Source organism: Rhipicephalus sanguineus, chromosome 5 (genome assembly GCF_013339695.2).
Source record: "Rhipicephalus sanguineus isolate Rsan-2018 chromosome 5, BIME_Rsan_1.4, whole genome shotgun sequence".
NCBI lineage: Eukaryota > Metazoa > Arthropoda > Arachnida > Ixodida > Ixodidae > Rhipicephalus > Rhipicephalus sanguineus.
In genome coordinates this window covers 11134445-11160574 of record NC_051180.1, presented here as the reverse complement: position 1 = coordinate 11160574, position 26130 = coordinate 11134445, and the positions used below count along the sequence as shown (strand labels likewise).

Genomic DNA, 26130 nt, shown 5'->3' with positions numbered 1-26130 from the left:
TCCTCGTGCACTCAACAGAAGTTGGGTACAACTTCGGTGTCGAGGACACACACGGTCGTCTAAATTTACCAACGGCGTATAAGTTAGATCAGTGGCCATCGGCTATATATTCATCGCCTTTATATATAAAATAACTTTGAAATCCGTGACGTCACGCTAACATACAAGTGCAGGAATGTTGGCGCGAAATTAAAAAATTAAACCGACCTTGATTTTCTCTTCTATTAGCAAACCTATGGTGGTGAAATTAACGACAGTAGAGATTTCAAGGTATAATTTAGTAATCTAGATTGATTTAATGTTTCACTTTAGTGTCCCTTTGAGTTGACTTTCTCAGAGTCCTCACCCATGACTTCAAAAAACGGCATGCCGTAAAGCCGTTCACTCCAAGCTTTGGGGCATATTAGAAGAATCAGACGCATTTGGACGCAGAGAAACGTATAGGTGGAAAGATCGACCACTGCGCGCTCCTGTGATCAAGCATGGATGTCGAGAATGTCACCGTACATGATTTTTTTTTGCTTGGGCGTTCCTTGATGCTCTGGAAAAAGCGAAAAACATCCGGTACACACAGATTACTTTTTCCTTACCTGACTTCTTTGATTCTCCTGAAGAACAAAGAAAAAAGACATTCATTTTAGGAAATGTGACCCAAGAAGGTGTTTCGCGTCGCTCGGAAGTGCACTAACCAAACCGTTGCTCGAGGACATAAAAGGCCTTGTTTACAAAGCCCACGAAGCAGAATTAGAAATGTGCCTGTCATTGGCACGTCTAAGGTTGTCTGAATTTCAAGAAATTGCCGATGACAGTCTTTAAACGAAGGTGTGCACTGAAGTAGCCTTCTCCCTATAATTCTAACACACACACACACACACACACACACACACACACACACACACACACACACACACACACACACAGCCCCGCCACGGTGGTCTAGTGGTTATGGCGCTCGACTGCTGACCCGAAGGTCGCGGGATCGAATCCCGGCCGCGGCGGCTGCATTTTCGATGGATGCGAAAATGTTTGAGGCCCGTGTACTTAGATTTAGGTGCATGCTAAAGAACCCCAGGTGGTTGAAATTTCCGGAGCCCTCCACTACGGCGTCTCTCATAATCATATGGTGGTTTTGGGACCTTAGCCCCCCCCCCCCCCCCCCCCCCCCCCCCCCCCCGCCACACACCGGTGAGAGGGAGAGATGCAAATGTGAGGTGTAAGTTAAAGCGGGCTTTTCCCCACAAAGCCTAGGTATGCGGAGAAGCTAGCTTAAAAGCGCTAGTTATGACTGGGCACGTCATATGGACAGCTTTAAACAAGCCACCGCACTTCACGAAAGCTGCTTTAAGCGAGTGCACGCAGCACATGCTTCCTGTGCGTGACTACCCCACAATACTTCACTAAGGCTAAAACCAGGTTATGGCTGCAACTGCAGGCTGCGTCTCTCGAACGGTCTCTCTCGAGCGTCTCCGACTTTCAGTAAACACAAAGCCGTTGCTGCGAACAATGCGCTACCCATAAAATAGCCTGTGTTTTGACGAATGTGTTTATATTATATTGCCCTGTTGCATATACTATGATTTGGTAGTTCGGAAGCATAACATGGCGGTCAACCATTTTTATTACTTTTTTTTGGGGGGGGGGGGGGCAGCAGTAAGTGCGAATCGCTTCACTGCGCCGCCAATCCGGTTCCTAAATTACCCAAAGATGTTTGTTCTCGTTTCTGCAGCAGCACTCAGAATTACTCACTTGAGATGCTTTTCCTGCTTCATCCTGGTGAAAAGAGATGAATAAAGAAGAAAAAGAAACAAGTAGGTGAAAAGCTTCGAGGATGCTCTTACACTCTCTAAGACGACTCCAGGGCGAAAGCATATGTCCCGTCAGAATACGACGAGGCGTTTCGCTCATCACGTCCCATTTCGTGGTTGTCGAGCCTCCTCTGACGTTGCATACCTCTTCAGATTTCAATACCATTGCGCAACATAAAAAGACACGGACAACACAGAGAAAGACACACCCAGCGGAACTGCGCAATTTTAGTTCCTCAATTGTATTGAAGTATTGGATTAGAATAACAGAGAGCTGAGCTAGTTGGTAGGTATTCATGTTAAAAGATAACGCGTCTAATGATTGAGGCATGGCATATTGATAATAGTGGTAGCGCATGCTTGAGCCCACCGTCGATTAACTTGTATAAAGAAGAAATCAAATGCCTGAACAGTTATCTCTCACGTAGACCCCCACGTGTGCCGATTGATACGTACCACCACCTTTTGCCTGGGCATGCGCAGATACGTTTCGGTGTGTACTTCCTTTACCGCCGCTGTGCGCCCTTTCAGAGGTTAGTCAGCGTTTGTGGCGTCTTGACTTCTCTCTTGTGTCCGCGTCTGCACGCCCTGTCTTTTAACATGAAGTAATGGAGTTAGGTAGAAATGTGGGCGAGTTGGAATCGATGCGCACTTGGAGTACCAGCGCGAAAACGATGCCCCGTGTCCTTCTCTTGATGCTCCGTCGTCTTCGCGCTGGTTTTACAAGTATGAATTAATGGATTACCAACTTGCCCAGAATGCTGCTCTCATTGGGCTCTTCAGACTACCACAAAATCCACTAGGCCTTGGCTCGCATAGCGCGCCCTTCCCGCTTTACTCCACAGCCGTCAGTTGGCCGAGTCACGCGTATGCCGCTTTTTATGCTCTCAAAGTGGTCGTGTTGTCGTTGTTGTTGTGAGCGCGCACCTCGCGCGCTCACTTCGTCATATTTTTTTTTTTTACGATTTCGAGTCGACGACAGCTTTTCGCTGAAGGCCACTTCACATGAGAGTTAAAAAAAAGAAATGTAATAATGAGGGCAGCTTTCGACATACCTGGCTTCCAGATCGCCTCGAACCCTACAAGAAGAAGAAAAACGTCAAATTAGGTACTAAGCAAAGTATGGGTAAACATCAAGCATGTGGCATCATGAATGTTGTCACAATTCCAAGCACGCATAAGAGAGCTCGCCGAGGAAATATTTCTGGAAATTTCCGGAAATTCAATCTCCCTTGATAATGGGCTTAAGGTCTTTGAGTGGAAGATTTTGAACTAGACAAAAGTGTTTAAGATAACAAGTGAACAGCGACCTCTGACCAACCGAAAATATTTGGAGATTGGGGACACAAGACACCATCGCTGTTTCTAGAAAATTTCATTAACGAAACGACGTTCCTTACGCATAACTTCTATTCTCGAAGATTCCAACCTCCCCGGCTGAGTTCACCTCGCCTGAAGAAAACTTCTTGAACTGCCGAACAAGCTCGCCGAAAGCAAGTGCGCCACTTCGCGACCTTTGTAAGCTGCTCCTAGCCTATAGTTAGGCTCGGAGCAGCCCTGCAAAGCGGTACACATTAACCAAACGGGTAATATGTCATACTAAACATATAATTTTCACCACCACTATTCAACCTATCTTTCCCTAAAGTACGCAAGCAGATTAGAAATAAAGGTAAGCTATTGTGAACATATTTTTAAATATTTTTACATAAAGTCTATTTGAGCAGAGCTATGCGTTTAGTTCGGAACGCGACGTCCCAGTCTCCTATAGGTAGAAACTGCTGCTGCGAGATAAACACGAAGCACGCACTCATCGTCGGGTGCCTGGCCATCCACCATGTAACGGTGCATGCGCAGGAAGTACCGGGAGATCATCAGCGTCACCGGAATCGCGGCCAACATGCTCAGTAGGCAGCACACCAGCGACAGCCACAGGCCGTTCTGCGAATGCACGTACACAGCATGCAAACACGTGCTTACAAGATTACTCTACTTTGTACGAAGAATTTTGTTGATTGAAGGAGCGACCAGCTGCTACATACTGCGTCGAAATCATCTGCCTCTGCCACAACGGGAGAGTTCTACCTCAAAAGCTCGGGGTCCCGTGATTTGAGCAGAAACATCATCTGACAGGTCATACCACTACCGTACAACTTGAATGAAAGCAAAGTTCTGCCTGACGTTGCGTAAGTACCGCTATTCTGCCACTCTCAGCGGGGGTGCGGCAACATACTAAGCCGTGCCGCTAAGCAGTTCTCACGAGCAACGCTGCTGCCAGAGCGAGGGTAGACAGCGACGTTCTACCAATGGCGCCATACGTGAGGTCTTCTCTCAGGTCACGTGAGCTGCTGAGGTGCGAACACCACTGAAAACAGTTTTCTAATTATACAACGGAGAGCCTCCCCTACAACAGTATGAAATATCAGTCAGCGTGTTTTATCTCCTTCCACGTATACGTCGCGGAATTAACTTTAAATCTATTTTGTTGAAAACGAAACGTTGACAGTTTCCTTCTGAAGACAGTGATATGGGTTACCACTGCACTCTGCTATTTTTGAGTGAACGGGAACACTCGCATTTTCTTTCCTATAAAGCTCGGTCGAATATACCTAGAGGATTTCATTTTGTGAAGTTGTCATTAATTCCGAGCAGTGAATTAGGGTCACTTGCAGATCTGACAAAGAATACATGAATGAACGTAAGCAGTGACACGGCTAATAAGGAATCCCGCATCATAATACCACAGATTCTTGGCCGTAAAGTGTTCCATATGTAAGTACACAATTCTCGTAGAATGACCTAATAACGTAGATATATTTAGTGGTTCAATATATTTCCCGTCATACATTACCACGAAACTAAGATAATTAAGTTTCTTGCTTTTTTTATTACATGCATGTCGACATTTTCCCCTTCCCGCGACCCTAAATTTGCCTCTTGTGTGGATTCCGTGCTCTTAGAAGCGCGCATTTTAACTGCATAACGGAAATGTCAACACCGTCGCTCTACTTCACCTACGCAATTCACGGCTGGATGGACGGTCGTTTCGTATGTGTCCAGCCGCAATATACTACATAATGCTTCGTTGACAAGCTTCAAGTAACCGATTTTTAAGCGCGTGTCCTCACAACCACATATACGATCACCCTTCACATCATGGCACACGGGACCGTCCGGCTTCTCACCATATTGTCGGACACTATTCGGCACGCAACAAGAAACCCGATGGACGCCACCCTCCGAGCGACCGCGCAGTCTCCCACGTGCGTATGAAGCTGCGAGTGAACACAGAAGCAAAGAAACGGTAAACAGCTAAAAGGCCACGGTTTCTCTTCTCCGCATGTGCACTTTTACAGAGCGTGATGCAATACACTTGGTAAAATAACGCAGTACTGCATAGCTCATTTCGACAACCATTAAATAGGTTTAGTTCGTCCACAAAAATTTTAGCGTTTGCAAATTACCAGAGCCGTAAACATTATGTTGATGGCGCCACTTGGTCGTGCAGAGACTAATTAAGCAATCATTATTGATGCAAACAAGTGTGTTCTATACTCCACTGCTTGTGTATACTCTGGGCGCAATCACGAATTCGTTGCCATTTATATTTTACATTGCACCGCACTCATGGAACGCGAAAACGTGTCTAAATGGATTGCGGTTCGACGAGGCGTCTCAACTTGTCGGTACAATCGTTCGGAAACCCTGCAAATACCGGATACGCTAGGCTTTCTGGGTGCCGCCATGATGCCCTCTGGGCTGTGGTAAATATGTCTGACCCCCCCCCCCCCCCCCAAAAAAAAAAGAAGGAAAGAAAAAGAAGCACAGCAGAGGCAGCGTGTCGGGGTGCGTCAACGTTTGTTACAGTCCAGAAAGGAGGTGTTTCCTCCCTCCGTTGAAAAGCTCTATGCCAAAATTACCGCCTTTCTCAGGATGACTTGAAGCGCCTGAGCACTCACCGTTTCGATCGCTTGCTTCCTTATCTCCTCCGCTTTCCATAACGAGTCGTTTAGAAAGAGAATGACTTCCTGCAAGTAAACGCGCTAAATGTGCCTGTACAGTGTTGAAATAATAATAATAATAATAATAATAATAATAATAATAATAATAATAATAATAATAATAATAATAATAATAATAATAATAACAATAATAATAATAATAATAATAATAATAATAATATCTGGGGGTTAACGTCCCAAAACCACGATATGATTATGAGAGACGCCGTAGTGGAGGGCTCCGGAAATTTCGACCACCTGGGGTTCTTTAAAGTGCACCTAAAGCTAAGTATGTACGGGCCTCAAATATTTTCGCCTCCATCGAAAATGCTACTATTCAAACTATTACGACGGCCAACTGTTAAATAATTATCTGTAATGGCACAGAGCAGAATATGGCGGTGAGCTTTTATTATATAGTGGCCACAGGGGAACGGCACATTTACAGGTCTTCAAAGACGAACGAGTGAATGACATTCGCCATGTAAGATAATGCATTAGCAGTTGAGGTCAATTAAATGTCCAGCTGACAAATAATGAGATCCACTTAAAAAGTCATTATATATTTATTGGTGTCGATGGAAGTGGCTGTGACGTATAAAAATATTTACTTGCGGATTCGCCGTTGCTACGACAGCCCCGATTTTAATGCGACAACATTGCATGGCGCAAAACGGAGACTCAAACACGCAGGGTAAGAACACTATCACAAAACTCTAGCAGTTTTCCTTATTTGCCATACCTTATTTCGCTTATTCGTCGTCCGCTTGCAATTTACAAAGTTTATCAACAGTACCAAGTTGAAATAATTTCGCGTGCGCCGTGCTATACCTTCATGCCGGGGCTTCCATAAGCATCGGGCTCACCTGGGCGATGGCGACGTCTATATTAGTGGACGGGTCCTTCAAAGCCACTAGCTTGTCCGTGGAGGCACTTAAAGTTTTTACAGATTCCTAAAAGCACAAATGAATGTGGGAGATAAAGAAAACACGATTTTTTTTTTACACAGGAGGTTTTTCGCTCTTCATCATTAAGAGAATTTAAAAGGAAAGAAAGAAAGACCCGTGGCATGTAATACAACTCGACCACCTGAGCCAGATTACGATCAGAAGCGTACAATATATTTTTGACTAAATAACAATGTTTCGATATATCACTACCTTAAGACACATATTTTAATTAAAAAATGCGACCAGTTCGAATATCACCCAGCTGAGCCGAACTCTGAAAATAACACCAATTTAGAGATAGGCGTTACCAAAGTATGCAGCGATGTGCATTTGTGTTTCAGCTACTTTTGAACTCGAATGCAGAAAGCAAAATTTTTTATAAAGATAACTCTAGAAACGGTGAATTTTTATCGCAAATCTGACAGTCTTAATTTGAAAACTGCTGTTCGAATACCTTGTGAAATTTCTCACTGATTTAGCGCATTGCAATATGTGCGCCAGATTATTTAGTTAAATAGTTGATTAGTAAAATTGTTTGTCATTTATGCATTTTAATTTACCATGTAAATAATGTCAGACTCTTCAAGTAATTCAGTTTAGTGCGAAAACCTTTGCTATATGCTCCAGCGTACCCTTAAAAATCTGCTCACGTTAAAATAAAGGAATAAAAAAACTGTGCTACAGGCACGATCGTTGAGCGAGAACTTCATTAAGTTTTTTATTTCGGTGATATTTTTGTCGGCGCATTTATCATGGCACACGTATTTACAATTATAGTTATTTTACACATAGTATCACGTTGCAGACGTTTCTGCCCTTGCCCTCTAGGCTTGTGCGCCAAATATAAACGAGCGACAGCGCTATCAAAACGGAACTAAATAATTTAAGTGAACACAATAATCAACTATGGTGACGCACATTTCAACGGCTTTCAAGAACGCTACGCTGTCTCCTCAGCGCAGCGTGTTTTCACAACAAATTACGAACTATCATGCGAAGTCTTCACACATCAAGGTCTAACAAAAATTGTACACTTAATATTTGAGCAACCAGTTATGGCTCCGAAAAATAAAACAAGCCATGCGCATCCTTTTTTTTTTCTTGCTTGCCCTACTTATAAACGATGGAATCATATAGAAGAATGGTCATTTACTCCTATGGATGGATGACACAGGTGGATCACGATGTTTCCCTATCATAAGCTAACACACTAATATATCAGATATTGCAGAATAAACCTTTTAAATTTTTGTTTGCATTGATCTCACGGTTCCCTTTTTACGGACAAGGTTGTGCACTAACACTGTGTCCGCCTTTCTATTTCCTCCGAACGTGGTCTGAGCTTGAAAGTAGCGATTTGCAAGCTGAAAGAAGTCACGCCAACTTTTTTTTGTGTGTGTGTCAAAAGTACACTTACGAAAAAGTTGTTGAATTCTTTCGCTGCTGTGCTGATCATCAGCTGCAAAGAAACGCACGTCATTGAACTACCGGTCACTCAGAGTGAGATCATTTTTCGCAAGAAAACGCATTTAAGACGCAGCTTGTCAGTTGCAACACAAATCTAATGTTCGGGTTTGCCTAGAACTGGTTTGAGCGCACCCACGCATATAGTGTGTATTGATTACCGTGCTGCATCTGTAGTTAACCTGTCACCGTCACTGCAGCTTGGGTGGTATTGTCAGTAATTGCAATTTTTTTTTTTTGGGGGGGGGGGGGGGCGTAATGCGAATACTGTGCATTCGTTATCTTCATGTGTAATAAGTTTTCATCTGCGAGCGTAGCTTTGTGTTAGCCGTCTCCCTGCCTTTGTCGTGATTGAAAGAAGACGGGTATTTTCAGGGCTCGCTTCTTTGCTTAACACAACCTTAACGAAAACCAGCAGATAAAAAAGCCAAGGAAAGTACAGAAGACGTTAATTGTACTGTTTTAAAAGTATTGTAGTAATTGTGATGTAGATGTGAAGAAAGTAAAGTGAACAAAAAGACAACTTGCCGCCGGCAGGGACCGAACCTTCAGATTATGCGCCCGATGCTCTACGGCGGCGGTCGTCCTTTTGTCTACTTTATCGGTTATTTATGTGCATGCAAACGAGGGAGTGTTCGTCGGCGCCTTTGTCATGGTCTCTTGCGCTCTCCCAACCTTTGACCTTAACCAGCCTTCCCACTTTGGTGCTCTTTTAAAGAAGTCTGTCACAACGGGAGTCTGCCATTTGCGCCAACATTTGAACTACACAACATCAATTTGTCGTAAACGTCGTAAAGGTACAAATACTTAATATATGATGACTTGACGAGAATAGGTAACTCCAAAGCTGCATCCGCTGGGTGTCACAGGAACAATGAGTTCAATCACAGAAATGTTTTGAAGTCTACAGCATTGGTATGCATGTTACCCACAGAAGACGAAACTATTTCGAAAGCGTGTATAAGCCACCAAGTAAGAAAGTATTCAGCGACAAAGAAACGTGACACTCCAAACCACGAAACCTAGGCCTTCGCAGGACTCTCCCATTACCTGCATGTTCTTTTCAATAAATAGTCGGCTTTCGGCAACGAAAGCGTCCATATCCGCCTACGAAAGCGAACTAAGAAACTATACTCGCTTACAGCCTAAGCAAAAATGGAAGCACCGCCCACAGAACCGCGGCGCTCCTGCCTTTCATTTGTGAAAGACAGTTGTGCTAGCTGCAGTTGCCGCTCGAACAACAAGTACTTTTTCTCGGCTGCTGTAAATACTACGCATACTAAGAGTTCGTCATTACTGGCTAAAACATTCCGTTTGGCTGAGCAGCGATCTCAGAATCCCTGGCGAAATTTACCAGGACGTTCAAGTTTCCGACCTAAAATCAGCGTCACAAACGTGTGTCTGTATGGGAAAGCCAACTACCTGAAACACTCGAGAAGTGATTGACGTTGTTGACGTCACGAAAATAACTACGGGCTATTGGATGGAACAGTTCTTCTTAGGTTGTAACCGGCTACAGATAGCGTTTAGTCTAAAAGCGATAGGAAGGGCTCAATGAACAAGCTCGTTTGCTTGAAGGAACTGCGAACCATATATGTTTGTAGCAGTGCTGTTGAACACGTAATTACGTGGGGAACGACGCTACCGCGGCCTTTATGCCAACGTGCATGATAATTGGCGCATAGGTAGTTTTCGCAATCTGCGGGAGCACCACAGAAAATAAAGAACGTTCTCTGCGGCAAACATTACCTCGTCCATAAGGTGATCCTGGCCTACGTTTGTCATTATGGTTTTAGCGTACTTGTTGACAGCCTTTATCGTAGAGCTCTTGACGTATTCTTTCGGACTTTGCGTTCCATCTTTGTCGAAAAGTTCTTGCCGGAATCGTTGAGCGTTCTGAAGAGGGCAGACAAAAAGGGAAGGAGAATTTTATAATATTCAAAGTCAATAGCTGGAAGAGACAATAAAGTAAGCGGCGTAGCGATTAATTGGCGGCAGATGCCGAGAAGGGCCACAGCCCGCAACTAATGCAATGACTAACATACTTCGATTTCCAAAATGATTAACTACCCAAGCTAAACCCTTGAAGCCCGACACATCATTTTGTCACGCACGCTTCTCCTTGTGCTACGTTAGTGCTGCGCATTTGCTTGTTACACTGCAGGTTATGTACCTGAACATTCCGATTAAAGCTCGGGAAACCCAACGCACGGTAGCGTTTTTGATGTGCTAGACCAAGTTTTCAGTTGTAGTATAGTTCATCACAGCAAGTGCTGGTGCATCAGAGGTTATATTTTTTGCTCAAGAAACACCTCATTATTTTTGTTAAGATCCGTGGTCTGAAGAAAACGTGACCATGTCGTCCAGTTTTCCGTGGCAGGAAACAATGCTTGGGCTCCGTAGGGTTAAGATAATGGCTGCTGAGGTCAAACGAGCTAAAAAAAAAAACGAATAAAGTCATTTATAAAGCGTTCAATCCAAGGGTGACACAACGCAAGTGATCGTTACAGTAACTTGTGATCAAATTACCCCACATTACCTCACATTGCCACATACGTATAGAGCGTTGAACGAGTGATCATCAAGAAATATAGCAATCCAGGAAATCTTATTTTGTTAATTACTTAAATAATGAATTACTTAACTGACTAACTAATTCATTCATTAATAACAAGTCGCGCAAGGGGTGCGGTATGCCGTAGTAAGGGCCTATATACACGTGTTAACTTTTAAAATCAGTTTATTTTCAGGCGCCTAGGTCTGCCTTGACAAATCTAATTAACTCACATTTTCGCATTCGGTTCATACTGAAATTCTGTCGCCGTGTCCAACAATCGAATACTCGAGCTCATGCGAATTGTTTCAACTATAGCAGCTTCGCATATATAGTCAAATATGGTGCAGCACAAGACCACGGTATACCGAATCGTGGGAGTATCGGCCACTTTCAAACATACGCGACGTATGAAAACATGCGTTTGGAATAAGCAGCCACATGTGGTAAAGTTAGTTCGAAATTTTATGTATTTCGGCGGCGCCCAAAACCAACTCTGCAGCTGTGAAAATGTGAATCCATGAAACCTGGGCTAACCAAACTTCTGAAAGTAAACAAGTGTCCTTAATGTCCCTTTCTCATAGCTTGCCAGATAGAAAGCTGGATAGCGTATTTTACCGATTCTTCTTTTTTAGTGGAACGCTCACGCCCAAATCCAAGCTGAACTCTTCATTCGATTTTCAGCGTGAAATCAATATATCAGAGAAGTGCTCACAAGTTCTTCCAGCGGAGAAAGCGACAGGTGCGAAAGGCCTGCGTAGGCAGTTTTCTCGTTACATTTCCTGAAATTAAAAGAAAATTGAATCATTCAACGAAATTTACAAAGAAACCAAATACTAGATGCGTTCTGCATGAGTCAGCGATTCAACCAGTCTTGTCTAACCGAAGCAAACTAGGCTTGCTTATTGTAGTGATACAGAGTAGGCTATGGGGTCGGCCCTATTCTCTTGATTCCGAGCACACCCTCACACCGTCGTCTTACTTATGGCCACCTCTAATTTCTTCACAACGTTCGCGTATACATGTCTAATTCATTTTCCTTGCCATTCGCGAGTTACTATACGTTCCACAAGCCTGTACACACATGAACCCGCACACTGTTTCAAAGGGGTCAGTAAGTGTAAACAGAATCTTAAAATTTTTTTAGTTCCTAATCAAATGAAAAAAAAAGTCACAGTTTCGCCGCAACGGCGAAGCAATGAATGCAATAGCAACAAATTGGAATTTAACGCGAAGAACGGAAAGCAGCTCGAAATTGCCAGCGCGTCGCTCGAGCCCAAAGGACGAACGAAAAGTACGCGCAGACGAGCGCGAACTATCATGCGTCACAGCTCGATACTTGAAGCGCACTGCTGAAACATAAAATAGGACGTACGAAACGAACGAACAGGTACACACAGAACGAGCGCGAACTAAATGTCGCATATTACTCATTTCTCTTTGAACAGCGCGCTCCTTTCGCAAACGCGGCCGCTGCAGCGAGCGAAGTGACCTTCGTACGCTCTGTGACTTCAGCGCGGACATCGCGGGGAAAGCACAAGACATACAACCCCCCGCTCCACCCCCCCCTTCTTTCCTTGAGATAAGCGCACGAAAGCGACCACGCCCTGTAGGGCAAAGAGCATCGGCGTTCGCAGGAGCGGGGCGACGACTTTGAAAGACCAGCGCCCTGCTAGGGAGCCTTCATGTGCGCGCCTCCGTGCCTGGCACGGAGGCGCGCACATGAAGGCTCCCTACGCCCAGCTAGAGTGCCTCGATGCCGCACATCGCGCCATCTCACTGGTGAGTAAGAAAGCACGCCGAAGTAAATGGTTGATATAAATAGCTCGCCGTTAGCATGCTGAAATACGGCACTCTCCGTGGCTTAGCCGTCTAAAACGCCGCGCGTTTCGGAGCGAGAGGTCGGCCGTTCGATTCCGCGCGTCGGAAAGTATTAAATGCGAAGCATTTCTTAGCGAACTTCTGCGACTTCGAGCGTATCTATCTATCTATCTATCTATCTATCTATCTATCTATCTATCTATCTATCTATCTATCTATCTATCTATCTATCTATCTATCTATCTATCTATCTATCTATCTATCCTATCTATCTATCTATCTATCTATCTATCTATCTATCTATCTATCTATCTAGCCCCCTACGTTTGGGCGCTCTCCTGGTCGTCTCCATAACTTGTAATATACCAAAATTGGCATAGCAGGGGAACTGTGTATGACGAATACGATTCACTGGTCATGACATGAATAACGCAAAATACCCGTCGCGCACGTCATGAAACCCTTTCTCTCAGTCACGTGTGGCACATACCCGTATACCAGAGTTCAGATTATGCGGGTATGTGCCGCAGGTGATACAGAGTCTCAACCAACACAGCAACCGCGAACACACATTGACACGGAAGGAAAGTGATAATAATAATAATATTTGTTGGAGTTTTATGTCCCAAAACCACGATATGATTATGACAGACGCCGTAGCAAAAGGCTCCGGGAATTTTGACCATCGGGTATTCTTTAACGTATACCCAGATCGCACAGTACACGGTCATCTAACATCTTGCCTGGATCGAAATGCGACCGCCGCGGGCGGGATCGCACCCGCGACCTTCGGGTCAGCAGACGAGCACCGTAACCGCTACACCACCGCGGCGGACGCAAGGAAAGTGAGGAAGCTGAACACAGAACACCCCTGGAAGACGCTAAACTGCCATCCACTCGTGCACGTGGTCCGCGTGGATACCTCGCACTTCACAAAATTTACCCCGGGATGTACCCTAATTCGCACTGCAAGTTTTGTTCTGTCAGGCGAGCGGACCTTAACCACATTATGTGGCAATGCAAACGTCACTCCCCTCCCCAGAGCCTTCGTGAACAATTAAGTAGTCAGGAGCTGTGGGAGGCTGCCATGCGCAGCTACAACCCCGCACTTCAGGAGGCTATCCTGAGGTGGGCTGAGGTGGTCGAGGAGGCCTACCGCGAGTAGGATCCCTCGCCTTCATCTCGCAGCCCCTTTCCCTTAAGATGGGATAAATAAAGTTATTTCTCTCTCTCTCTCTCTCGCACTACACTTAGACTCTTCATAGCCACGATCACGAACGGATCCGATTAACAAGTCCGGTCCAGCTACTGTTGCTCACTGATCACGGTGATGATGACCTTGTTGAAGAACTGTCAAGAACTCCTTCTACACATACACACGGGTTCGTGAAACGTGCGTGCGTTCTCTGCCTTAACGGACAAGTATACGCATAACAACTGTGACTGTAACGTACGTGCAGTGCACCTGCGCGTGCCACTCGGCTGTTTGTATATCTAGGGAAACTTTCCTGAATGAAGCTTAGTTCCAAGTAACGGCTGTCCTGTGCGTCTCTGTTCCTCCTTTGTCCTGTTGGGATTCGCGCTGTCCCGAAGAATATAAGCGCTACATATCAGCTTACCGCGTCTGGTGTTGGTAACACCCATGTTGGCATCGTTACGCAACTGTAAACAACTGCTTATATAATACATATACTCTTCAACATATGTGTGTGCGTATACCACTTCAACATTTCTCTAGCGTCGTTGCGTAAAGTTTCGTTCAATGGAAAAAATTACGCCACAGTCACTATCACGCGCTTGCTTCGCATAACATCGATTCCCACGGCACGTGGGATCTGCCGATTTTTTTATCTATGAGCCCTCGCGGAAAACGTATATATCAAGCCTAACCTATATTAAAAACCTTCGAGAAGTAGTCACGACTTCTGTATGAAGGAAAGAAGGTGACTTTTAAGGGCTCGTTTTTCTTTGTTAGACACAATATTAATGAGAACAGACAATAATGCCAAGGAAAGTATAGGGGGTGTTATTCGTAATTGGGATATAAGTGTGAAGAAAGTAAAGCGGACGAAAAGATAACCAGCCGCCTGCAGGGACCGAACCTGCGACCTTCGAATAACGCGTCCCATGCTCTACTACTGAGCTACGGCGGCCTCTAGTCCACTTTATGGGGTATATATGTGCATTAAACCTAGGAGTGTTAGTCAGCGCCGATCGCAGCCATGGCGGCGAGTGTGGAACACTCTTTTAGGGGCCAAGCTCCTGTTAGTCTAACCTTGTCACGTCTCCGTTGTCCGGCGTAACCACTTTTGCAAACTGCCCACTACTTCGTATTTGCAAACATCCCACTACGATCCATCACCGATCCATTACTTCACCGACCATAAAGCCGTTATAATGAAAGGGGAACGGAAGCCACCTTTGCAAACTGCCCACTACTTCGTCTTTGCAAACATCCCACTACGACCCATCACCGATCCATCAATTCACCGACCATAAAGCCGTTATAACGAAGGGGGATTGTCGAGATTGTAAGTGCACGCCAAAATTTGATGAATGCGCAGTGCCATACCGGCATAGAAAATGAAGATACGCGCCTGATGATTGAAGCATGGCTTATCGAGAATAGTGGTAGCGCATGCGGGAGCGAACCGTCGATTAACTTGCATAAAGATGAAATCAAATGCCTTAACAGTTATCTTCCACGTAGACCGCCACGCGTGCCGGATAGATAGGTTCGCGCCTGTTGCAAGGGCATGCGCAGATAAGTTTTCGTGCCTTCTTTTTTTTCAGCCGTTGTGCGTCTCTTCAGTTGTTAGTCGGCGTTTGTGGTGTCCTGACTTCTTTCTTGTGTCCGTGTTTGCACGCCCTGTCTTTTTAGAATGAAGGGGGAACGGAAGCCACGTCTAGCTACCACTTACGATTAATAAAATTTCTTGTATAAATATATACAGTGTTTGTCACGTCTTTGATGATGTACTGGGCTATCGTTTTGATTACTGCTGGGCGAAACCACTGAAGATTTCACGGTGTAACCATGATTGCTTCAGGAGCTTCGCCCAAGCTCTTCATCATTCACCCGTGGATATGCTGTGAATTTTCTCTGCCTGTCGGCGTCACGTAATATGCGATCCTTTCACGAGCCGGCAGCTGATCAATTATCCCTCGCATACTACCTGAAGGCACCAAGTCTGCCAGAACGAGACCCTCGCTATGAATGAAGGAAAGAAGGTGACTTTTAAGGGCTCGTTTTTCTTTGTTAGACACAATATTAATCAGAACTAACAGACAATAATGCCAAGGAAAGTATAGGGGGTGTTATTTGGGATATAAATGTGAAGAAAGTAAAGTGTAATGTATGTTATAACTGAAAGAAAATGTTCATAAAGACTGGTATCGGTGCCGCAGGAGACTATTTTTATGTTTATCGAAACACCGTTGTAACATTTATCGACAAAATACGTGAGCCCACCCTTTCTCTGAAAGCTGGCTTCTTCAGATTAAGAGAGTATATGTGGAGAAGCCCACTTCAGTGATACGTGTACAGCGTATATCGGCATGTCTGCAAGTAAGGCCGTTAGCGTTGAAACGGGTGAGCGCCTCTCTGTAGACATTGCACGGCGCCGAACCTGGGCCTTTCAGAATCGTAGAACATTGCACAACATAAGAAAAATGCATCACAAAATTACATTTTATGTTTAACAATGCAGCATGAGGCTCCGGTATGCTGCATTGCAAGCAGTGAATGATGGTGGCATTTACGGCAACGAATCACAGGCACAAGTGGTACGTAAAAATGAGCCAAATATAACCTTTGTTTCTTTGAACATTAGGTGAGCGCTTATTTTATATTGATCATGCGAAACTCAGCCGTATCGATAATACAGCAAGCAGACTGAACATGTGCAAGATTGTTGTAGAATTTCAGGCACTTCAAAAGTAACATGAATGTTGGTCGGAAGCGAGTATAGAGGTTCAAAATGCATTGAAAATCGTTCTACGAAATGATTTTCAGTATTTCAGCTACAACCGGTATAAATCCAGAGGCAGGGATAATTCCTCTCCAGTACCGCTCAAGTAAGTTGGAGTAGTGATGCTTTTTTTACACAAATAAACTTGTGAACCTCCGAGGTTCTGTATATGACAGATTTTCTCACACGTTCCAACTAGCCATATACCCTACAGTATATAAGGAATAAAATGAAGAGTGTGAAATTAGGGGCATACATAACACACGTGTCACAATTAAAGCTGAAATACATACTTGGTCTCTTTGTTCGCTTACTTACCCAAGTATGTTGCTCGGAGTGAAGTACTGGAAGAGTTTCCCCTTTGGAATATTAAATAAGTATTGTGCGGCCTGAAAATAAAACAAAAAGTTTCTGTTAAATCACAGCAGCGACGGCTGTGAAAGTCGCCTCAAAATGCGCGTGTCACCACTACTGTACCGCGCAATGGTGTCGTCGAGCGACGTTGCGTGCTGCAAAGCCCGGGATGTTTTGAAAGAAGCTATCTAGCGAATTTTCGGAATACCAGAGGAGCCTTCGTCAAAGGTACCTGAGGCGTAAAGATTTTGCTTAAAGATAAACAATTATCCAGCATACACAAGGTCATTTAGAAGTTATTTTACAGCGAGTAAATATTAGGGAAAAAACGAATAACAGGACGAGCATGAGACACGTTTCTTTTTCCAAATCCAGAAACCGAAATTGGGTTGAATTTCCCGGAAACGTAAAGCACGCCTAAGCACCTTTCACTTTCAAAACGTTTGTAATCAAACTGTGGCAATTCTTAATTGTAACGTGAACTCAAAAACGCAGTTTCGAATAAAGAATGAGCCAAATCCTGAAACTGTTGTCTGAATCAAACTGAGGCAGATCCATTAAACCAGCGCTGCGTCCACAATCGTGACCAAAACAACCAACATGGCCGCATCCAATCCGTTTCATTTGCGTCCTAGTTGCTTTGCTATCGTGCTTTCGTTCCACAATTACATTTTCTTGGGCGAGTTGGTGCCTACTGAAGGATATTACGTTGCAGTGCAAAACTCGAATACGAAGAGTAAGAGGCTGACTCTCCTACTTTTTTGTTCCTCTTAGTGTTTATTTTAGAGCTTTGCGCTACAGTATCATGTTCTTCTTTCGCTCAAAGACGGTATATTTGAAATAGAAGACAGCTGAAATGAAGATATTGGGACCGATCCATTCCTTTAAGAAGAAGTAGTGATCCGAAACGGCGCGGCATAGAACCAGCTAAGAAAGCTAAGAAGAACAGCTGAAGCAGTTTTTGAAGGCCTTCAAAAACTGCTTTTGCCTGGAAGGACCACTCGCCCTACAAGACTAGTCATCGCCAGTAGCCCCCTGCAACAAAAGGCGGTACCGACGGAAGCACAAGGATGGTGTTGATATTGTCGCAGAATATTGCTATATCGTTCATTCGCTGCCATTTAGACTTATTTTGCGTAGCCAATTCAAGCCCAAATTAAGTGTTCCATTCTTTAAGAGACAAATCTAAATTTTACTGCTGAGTACCGACGACAGTGGGCTATATATATTTTAGCCGCAATATAGGTTTGAGGTATTTTGGTGATAGGAACACACTGGCAAAACAATTGTTGTAGCAGGCCCGACCGTATCGTCAGTAGCAAAAAACTGCGTTTTACTCAGTTAAGGTGCACTTGGCACTTTCAGAAAAAAAAAGAAAGAACGCCACATATGCATTTTTTCACCGCAATAAATCCACTTGGAAGTGAGCGCTCTTTGCCTCTGCCTGTTTTGTCCCGTTTTTTTCCCTGATCTTGCATGCGCTGTAGAATACCTTTTAAATGCATCCGTACCAATTCGCCCAAGCTACAGCGCTTAAAAGACAAGGTAATCCAAAAGCGAAGCCAGATCCGGATACACCATGTTAACATGTACAGACAGGAAAGAAAAAAAAAGAATGAAGCGTGTAGCGTATAAAAGAAAGCGCTTTCTCCGAACCAGCTGTTGTGACATCAAAGGCAAAATAGCTTAGGAGGGTAATCATACGGGCAAGCAGGTCATACACGTTTAAAGGTTAACAACAGCACGAAACACAGGCTAAAGATAACAACAGACGAAGCAATGAGAACTACAGCGTTCGGGATCGTAGGGTTTGCTTTGATTGGGTACGCACGCTATTTTTGAAATATAACGACGTTAGCGTATGATGCATGCGCAGTGGCGACAAACGCGCCTTTTGTTTTCTTTCAAGTCTGCGTTGTTCTGCGCTGTTGTTGAGCGCAAAGGCAAGACTGACCCCGTCCAGACTGGTTCCGTCTTGTTCGTCGTATGGCTCGCAGACGTAAGCCTCGAGCATAGCCGCCAGAGGAAAGCAGAACGTCAGCAGCACCGGGATGAAGGCACACGTGGCCCACATGAGACCCGCATTGCTGCACGCATGTCAAAAGGGATCTCTTGTTCACTAGACTCTCGTTGCACAAACATGCAATGCTTATAAAGGTGAAAGCCTAAGATGCCTTATCAAACGCGAAAATTGACCATCGGCGGCGTCGGCGTCAACACGAACGATGCAAAAAATCATCACGCGATGATGACATCATATTACATCACCACGGCGACACAGATCGCCAAAATTTGTTACGCTATCATGAGGTCACCACGACACCGCATAAAGGGACGTCACATGATATCTTCGCCTTGTCAAAGGTGAGCCGATCACGGAGGCAGTGCAAAACCAGGTGATGTGCAGAACGCCTGCTACGCCTCCGATCCTGGGGGCCGTGCAAAACAACGTTACGTGCGCAAAGCTTTCGGAGGGGGGCGGTGGAAGGTCAATACATTGACTGAGAAGAAAAAGAAGAATATAGCTCCTGCATTCGCCGCGGTGGCCGCATTTTCGACGGAGGCGAAAATGCTTGAGGCGACATGCTTGGCTTCTCGTGGATCTGCGCTGTATTTCATTCGCTTGTGCGTTATTGAGTTAGATTCCATTTAATTCGCTATAATCTCACATGGCGTAGCTCATAATGCGTGCTTTTATGTTTATAATGGGTATGTACTGAAAAATAAAAGGAAAAAGAAAGCAAGTTTCAGTTAACACACGTAACAATGTTCTGAATCGGTTGCACTTACGTCTTTAATGTTAGTAAAAGTGGAAGTGCACCAGAGTTACGGATCTCTAGAATAATATCGCAGTAGCTCCGACTGTTTACACAAAGCTGCATAGTTGAGGAAATCAAGCATAAAATAGTCCGGATGTTTCGATCTAAACGAAAGGAAAGAACCTTTGTTAATATTCGACACTTCGGACATTCGCAGACGCGTGAATGTTTCTTTCTTTAGCTCTACTGAATAACTGAATGCTGCAGTTTAGTCGGCCAGTCATCACCTCCCCCAATTTCGAAATGGCCGCCTAGAGGATCGTTCACACCTGCGACTGCTCGATTCAGTCTCAAACCTCTGAACCAATCAGATGCTCAGGAACAGGACGTCAGCTTACTTTGCAGGGCAATAGCAATGCGAGCAGAGGTTAATTATGTGTGTCGACGGGTATAAGTCGCACGCAGGTGTGAACGTCGGCCGCGTAGAGTCGCTTTGTCGTCGCCAGTCGCTAATGGTCGAGCGACCGGTGCAAGTGGCAGCTGTGAATGAGCCTTAAGGCCCCGATAAAGTCGCCCACGGGCGTGTTACAGGCGCCCATGTCTGCCTTCACTCACGAGATGAGCACGATGCCTCCCATGTTACAAGCGGTGTTTCGCTGCGTAGGCCTCACGTAGGAGCGATAGTTGGCGACGCCCAGGATGAAGCCGAAGATAAGGCCCGCCACAATGGTGGCCACCGACACCACGGACACCATCAGGAAAGCCGCCCTGCAACAGAACACAGTTGAAGCTTGCTGCAAAGTCACGACGCCAAGACATCGATACGCTTCGCGAAGGAAGTTATGCCATATAGGTGTCTACGCCGGCGAACTTAATTTTAGAAGCACCTGTATTGAGTACAACGGGAAAACTTTCCTGCTGAGCCATCCACTGAATCAGTTTTGATTAGCTATGTCCCACTTAAAGGAGAAAGACAAAGTTACTGCTTGGTCACTGCTAAGTCAGTCTATTTTAATGGAATTTCTTAAAGGAACATTAAACAGAAAAACGATTTTTCTCGTATTAGTAAATTACAATTTCACAATGCCGAAAGCACCAGTCACACTGCAAGAAGACGCTTGCGTAATCCAGAAAACGCACAAAATGAAATACAGGTGGTAACGCCACCTTGAACTCGCCGTGACGTCATATATTTTGATGGTGTCTACTAGCTAGAACCTACGTAATTGCTTATCGGTAAAAAAAAATTGTTTACATTGTGCTGTGACGACCCAAAGTCTTAACATAGCAAGTTCGAGAAAATTTCCCCGAACCAATGTGCCCAAAATACGCCCAAAGACTTTGAAATTCATAACTTTACACTGACGCTCATGTACTCAAATTTTGGCGCGAAATTCGAAAATGATACTTTGACCTTTGACCTTCTGATAATGAACCTATAATGGCGAAATCAATAAGAATAGAGTTCTGAAAAAAATAATTTATCCGTCTAAACTTATTTAAGGTTTAACTTTAGTGTCCTTTTAACTAAAATAATTTAATAAAAGCCAGAGTACCTAAAAGTCTAGAACTTCAGTTTTTTTTTAATACCGTAATAAGAATTGAACTCACAGCAGCGAGGGTTTGGTAAGGGCGTATGCGTTTGAAGTGCACCGTTGACCCAGCAAACATGCGTTCCCCCTTTCTTTGCCTCGTTTCGTGCTGTTCAACGAGACGGAACACCAGCCAGCACGTTCTCAAGCACACCACACCCGTTCGCTTCATATATTCCAACAGACTCATAAACGGTGACGAAAGATCTTCCTGCTTCCGTTACTGTTCTTCAAATTTGCCAATGCTAGACATCTTCACAAATAATAATTCTGTTTCCAAGCAACGAACATGGCAAAAATAAAATATACCTTACTCTCTAAAGTTCTTAAAATTGAATTGAGACTGATCCTTGTGTTGCAATAATATAATTAAATATATTTCACGTGCGTTTATATATGCACTCGGAGTCATCCAAGTGCTGAAACTCAAAACTTGGCCTTAAAAAAATAAAAATTAAAAGGAGGAAGAAGAAGTCTATTTTTGCGCGCCTCTCATTAACTACCCGCTGCGCGCTAAAATACAACATTGGTCGAGATGTTATGCGTTAGATATTATTCATTTAGAAGTGACGCAAATGGCGATCAGCGAAATCCGAGAAGTTATTGTTTTTTGTTCTTTTTATCGTCACAGACCCGCATCTGCGATTGAAGTTCACAAAACGAAAAGACACGTATACGCACCTGTAAATTCTCAGGGACTGCGCGTTCACGATACTTTTATCGTGGTTCAACATGTGAGCAGTCCTGGCCAGGTGTAATGTCTGAAAAGAGGAGGTATACACGCGGCATTCAAAGGACAGCGCGTGTCCCATCCCAGCCGTGGAGAGGCAAGGCACGATTGCCGTTTTCGATGCATTATGCCCGTGTTCCAAATAATTGTTCCAGTTGAAAGGAAAGAGCTAACTAAACGGAAGCTGACCTCTTGGAACTCTAGCTCGTATTGGTCGTAAGATGTTTTGATGCCCTCGGCCGTCTCCATGAGGCTCCGCTGCACATCTGCGTAGAGAAAGGTGGCATATACGATAGCGTCACATATACACACTTTGTGCATCGAAAATCAGCCTGTTCGTTGTGCCGCATACAGCTCTGCAAGAAAATGCATTCAACGGTGCGTATCGGAACAAATCAAACATGTGAACGTAACAGTGCCATCACGGGTGAGATTTCTCTTTACAGGCATCAATATGAGAACTGCACGTAGATAACAGTATATGCTGTTGGAACCGCTTATACGCAATTAGATGCATACTCTGTTAATATTTGATTTTGTTGAATTTCCAACCTTGGTCACTCCCAAATCGGACGCGTCACTGTGACACGAGGAGCATCAAGCCTCAATTACACATGTCGTACTTCTATGTACTTCTATGTACTTCTATGCGGATATACACATAGCAATAGCATTCTTTTCTTGCTGCAGCGAGCAGCATATATATATATATATATATATATATATATATATATATATATATATATATATATATATATATATATATATATATATATATATATATATATATATATATATATATATATATATATATACCACTAAAGTAAGGCATGTTGTTGGGCTTCGAGTGTGTGCGTATTCTATGTTTCTAATGCGTTGTATTCTTCGTGCAGTTTAAACATCTCTTCAAAATATACATCACCTTCGTCTTGGCAACACATCCAGATAACGGATATAGGCATAAAATAATGCATGGAAACTCATATGTCAGTCGAAACGAAGACGAAGTACCCTGAAAACGTCCTACATAAGATGCACAAATGGGGCTGAATGAATGAATGAATGAATGAATGAAAGCGGGAACGGTACGTGTTGGTCGCTTTTCGTGAAACTTTGTGACCAACTCCAAAAAAGGCGTTACATACCAGCTTAGGAAAGCGATTGATTGTAGTTCCTGTGCACAGCATTGCAACTGCAGTAAAATATGCAAGTAGAAATCCATCGTTCATTGGAAATAAAACTCCTGAATGAAGCTCTGCTCATTCAGATATCTCCTAAGGTTCTGTTCTTGGGGTCAATATTCTCTTTGATCTTCAGAGACGACGTTGCTCAATACATGCCGGTAAAAATTCACGCAGCGGCACACTCGCTCTTCCTACCCCAAAAAAGTTAGCGAGATTTCGTGCAGGACTAAAGCTTACAATTTTTTCCCGTACCATCCGTGATAGGAACCGCTTATCCAGAGAAGTATAGTCGAGTGGTTTCCGCTTTCCCTGGCGCACTTCACAACACGAAATGATAGTGTCATCCTTATCGCCAAAGGTCTAGCAACGTGCCATGTATAGCGTCGCACATATCTCTTGCTTTTTATTATCTCATGCTTTCTTCAGCTATTGTGCTTTCTTGATGCCGTGCAGCGCGTTGACGCGTCTAACGCGTTTAACAGATTAACCACCCAGCAGTTCAATTTTTTTTATTATTATTACTACCATGCGTCGAGCAACACATTTGCTATGATGTCACCACATTTGTTCATACATCGCATGTTTGCCATGCTGCTACATTACATTATCTGAAATTATTTTATTGTATTCAGCACCGTACTTTACACACCAATCGCGTTTCTTCCGTCCGCTTGCTTGCATGCATGCTCTTCTGTTTTCCAATTGCATTACACTTAAATTGTAACCCACTCATGCTTAAGACCCGAAGTTCAGGTTATATAAGTACTAAATAAATAAACAAATAAATAAATAAATAAATAAATAAATAAATAAATAAATAAATAAATAAATAAATAAATAAATAAATAAACTAAACTAATTGTCCACTTTGCGCAAGCGCGTTTTTGTGTGCACGTGCATGTACATGTGCGTACGCGTGCGTGTGTAGTGCCTCTTCCCCCATTCCTAACTAGAAATCCTGTGCCTATAGTAACTCAAGCAGGCTACGCGTCATCTAAATTCGGACGCTTCGCCGGTTCTGCGCATTCTTTCGTTAATTAGTCGGTGTAGGACTTCAAAAAGCAATTCTATCCTCTGTACTTGAAGGGAGGGAATGACATTAGAGTGAATAAGTTGTGACGGCGAGTCAAAATGATGAAAGAACGAAATATCAATTAAAATTGAAAACTGAGCAAATTGGCACGCATTCACTTATTATTTCGTGCAGCGCTCACAAAGACGAGAACGAAATTCACTCCTGTTCAATTCTTAACTTTGTTTTCGTGAGCGCTACACGAACTAAGAGACATCTGTACTCGCGGGAATCAATTAAGCGACTGTTGTGTATGAAGGTGACCGATACGAAAGCTGCTGCGTCACGCAAGATAAACATGACGCTGTCTCACCGATTCGTCGAGTGGCCTTGTCTTGCACAAGCATCTCCTTGGCGGCTCTCTCTGCGGCGCCCACCTGAGAAATTCGCAAGCGATCCTTTTTTTTTTCATAAAGGTTCAACACCATAGGAGTCCGCTAATGTTCACAGCTAAGCTATGATAACTCAATCCAGACACATCAAATTATCCAACTATAGACTGGGCCAGTTTGCTTGACATTCTTAACCCAACAAGGAAGAGACAGCCGAGCCGGCCAGAAAGAAGGATCAGAGCGTCCAACTGGTTTTATTAGCAGATTGCCTGAAATGTGTAGTCACATGAAAGCATCAAACAACATCACCGAACCGTCATGCCTAGATGAGAGTGCACCACCGTCAGTCACAGAACACATATTAACGTTTAATGGACGGTTAGCCTCTTTAAAATCATGTTTCGTGCGCAGAAAGACATAAGGATGGGGCCCTAGCCACCGTGGCCCTAACACACGTGCTCTTACTATGGAATCCGCTTCACATCGAAGACAACATTAGATCTTTGCGAAGAGCTATTACATGGAGATGGCATGGTGGGCTATAGGTAGTTGTTATTGCATCTTGGAAACGTTACAGCGCACACAGACGGGAACAAATGAAGAAAACATCGATGCTTCTTGTGTTTTCTTCCTTTCTTTCTCCCCGCCAAGCGCGCGCGCGCGCGCACACACACACACACACACACACACACACACACACACACACACACACACACACACACACACACACACACACACACACACACACACACACACACACACACACACACACACACACGCACGCACACGCGCACACACACACACACACACACACACACACACACACACACACACACACACACACACACACACACACACATTACATAATGAAGTTTTGCTCGCTGACGTTCATGCTGCGAAACCGAGCGATCGCTGTGATGTCTTCATTGGCTTCGGCAGACAGCATACAACATGAAGCATGTTCCGCATCAGCCATTTCTTCTTTCCCGCAACACGCCGTCATAGCAAACCCATTAGTTAACGGCCGCACATAAGTGCCAATTCTTGCATACTTTGTGAAAAGAGAGCGTCTGTGAAGGATAATGAGGATATTTTCTAGTGTTTTACGTGCTGAAACCGAGATACGATTATGACGCACGCCGTAGTAGGGGACTCCGGATTAAATTTCCCCCACCTGGGGTTCTTTGACGTGCACCTAAATCTAAGTGCATGGGTGTTTATCGCACATAGCGCCGAACGAAAAGCGGCAGCCGTGGTCGGGAACTGAAACTGAGCTAATATAGCAGCGCTGCACCTCACACCAACCAATCTACCACTCTGCAAACAACTCTGCAAACACATTCTTTGCTTCCTGTTAATTGAAAACCATCATTAAGACGGGAACAAACAGCGCTAGACATGGGACGGTGACAGAACGACGAATAGGCGCCGATTTCCGCGCCCTGTCTGTTGTTCCATCATCGTCCCGTGTCTGTTCCCGTCTTAATGATACACCGACCAGCCCAGTTAGGTGCACTCCTCAGAACAATTACGTTTGGTAA

General features: G+C 44.2%; 1 protein-coding gene across 1 annotated transcript; it reads right to left on the bottom strand.

The window, feature by feature from the left end:
• Positions 1-1742: 1742 nt before the first annotated feature.
• On the bottom strand, positions 1743-22083 carry LOC119393099 (uncharacterized). Its single transcript, XM_049415858.1, has 12 exons — positions 21953-22083; positions 20295-20447; positions 18875-19007; positions 16885-16955; positions 11490-11556; positions 9970-10116; positions 6673-6759; positions 5765-5833; positions 4991-5080; positions 3616-3746; positions 2861-2884; positions 1743-1770 (listed from the first exon to the last, which is right to left on the bottom strand). The coding sequence occupies exons 1-12, from the start codon at positions 22081-22083 to the stop codon at positions 1743-1745; spliced, it is 1131 nt and encodes a 376-aa protein (XP_049271815.1).
• Positions 22084-26130: the final 4047 nt, after the last annotated feature.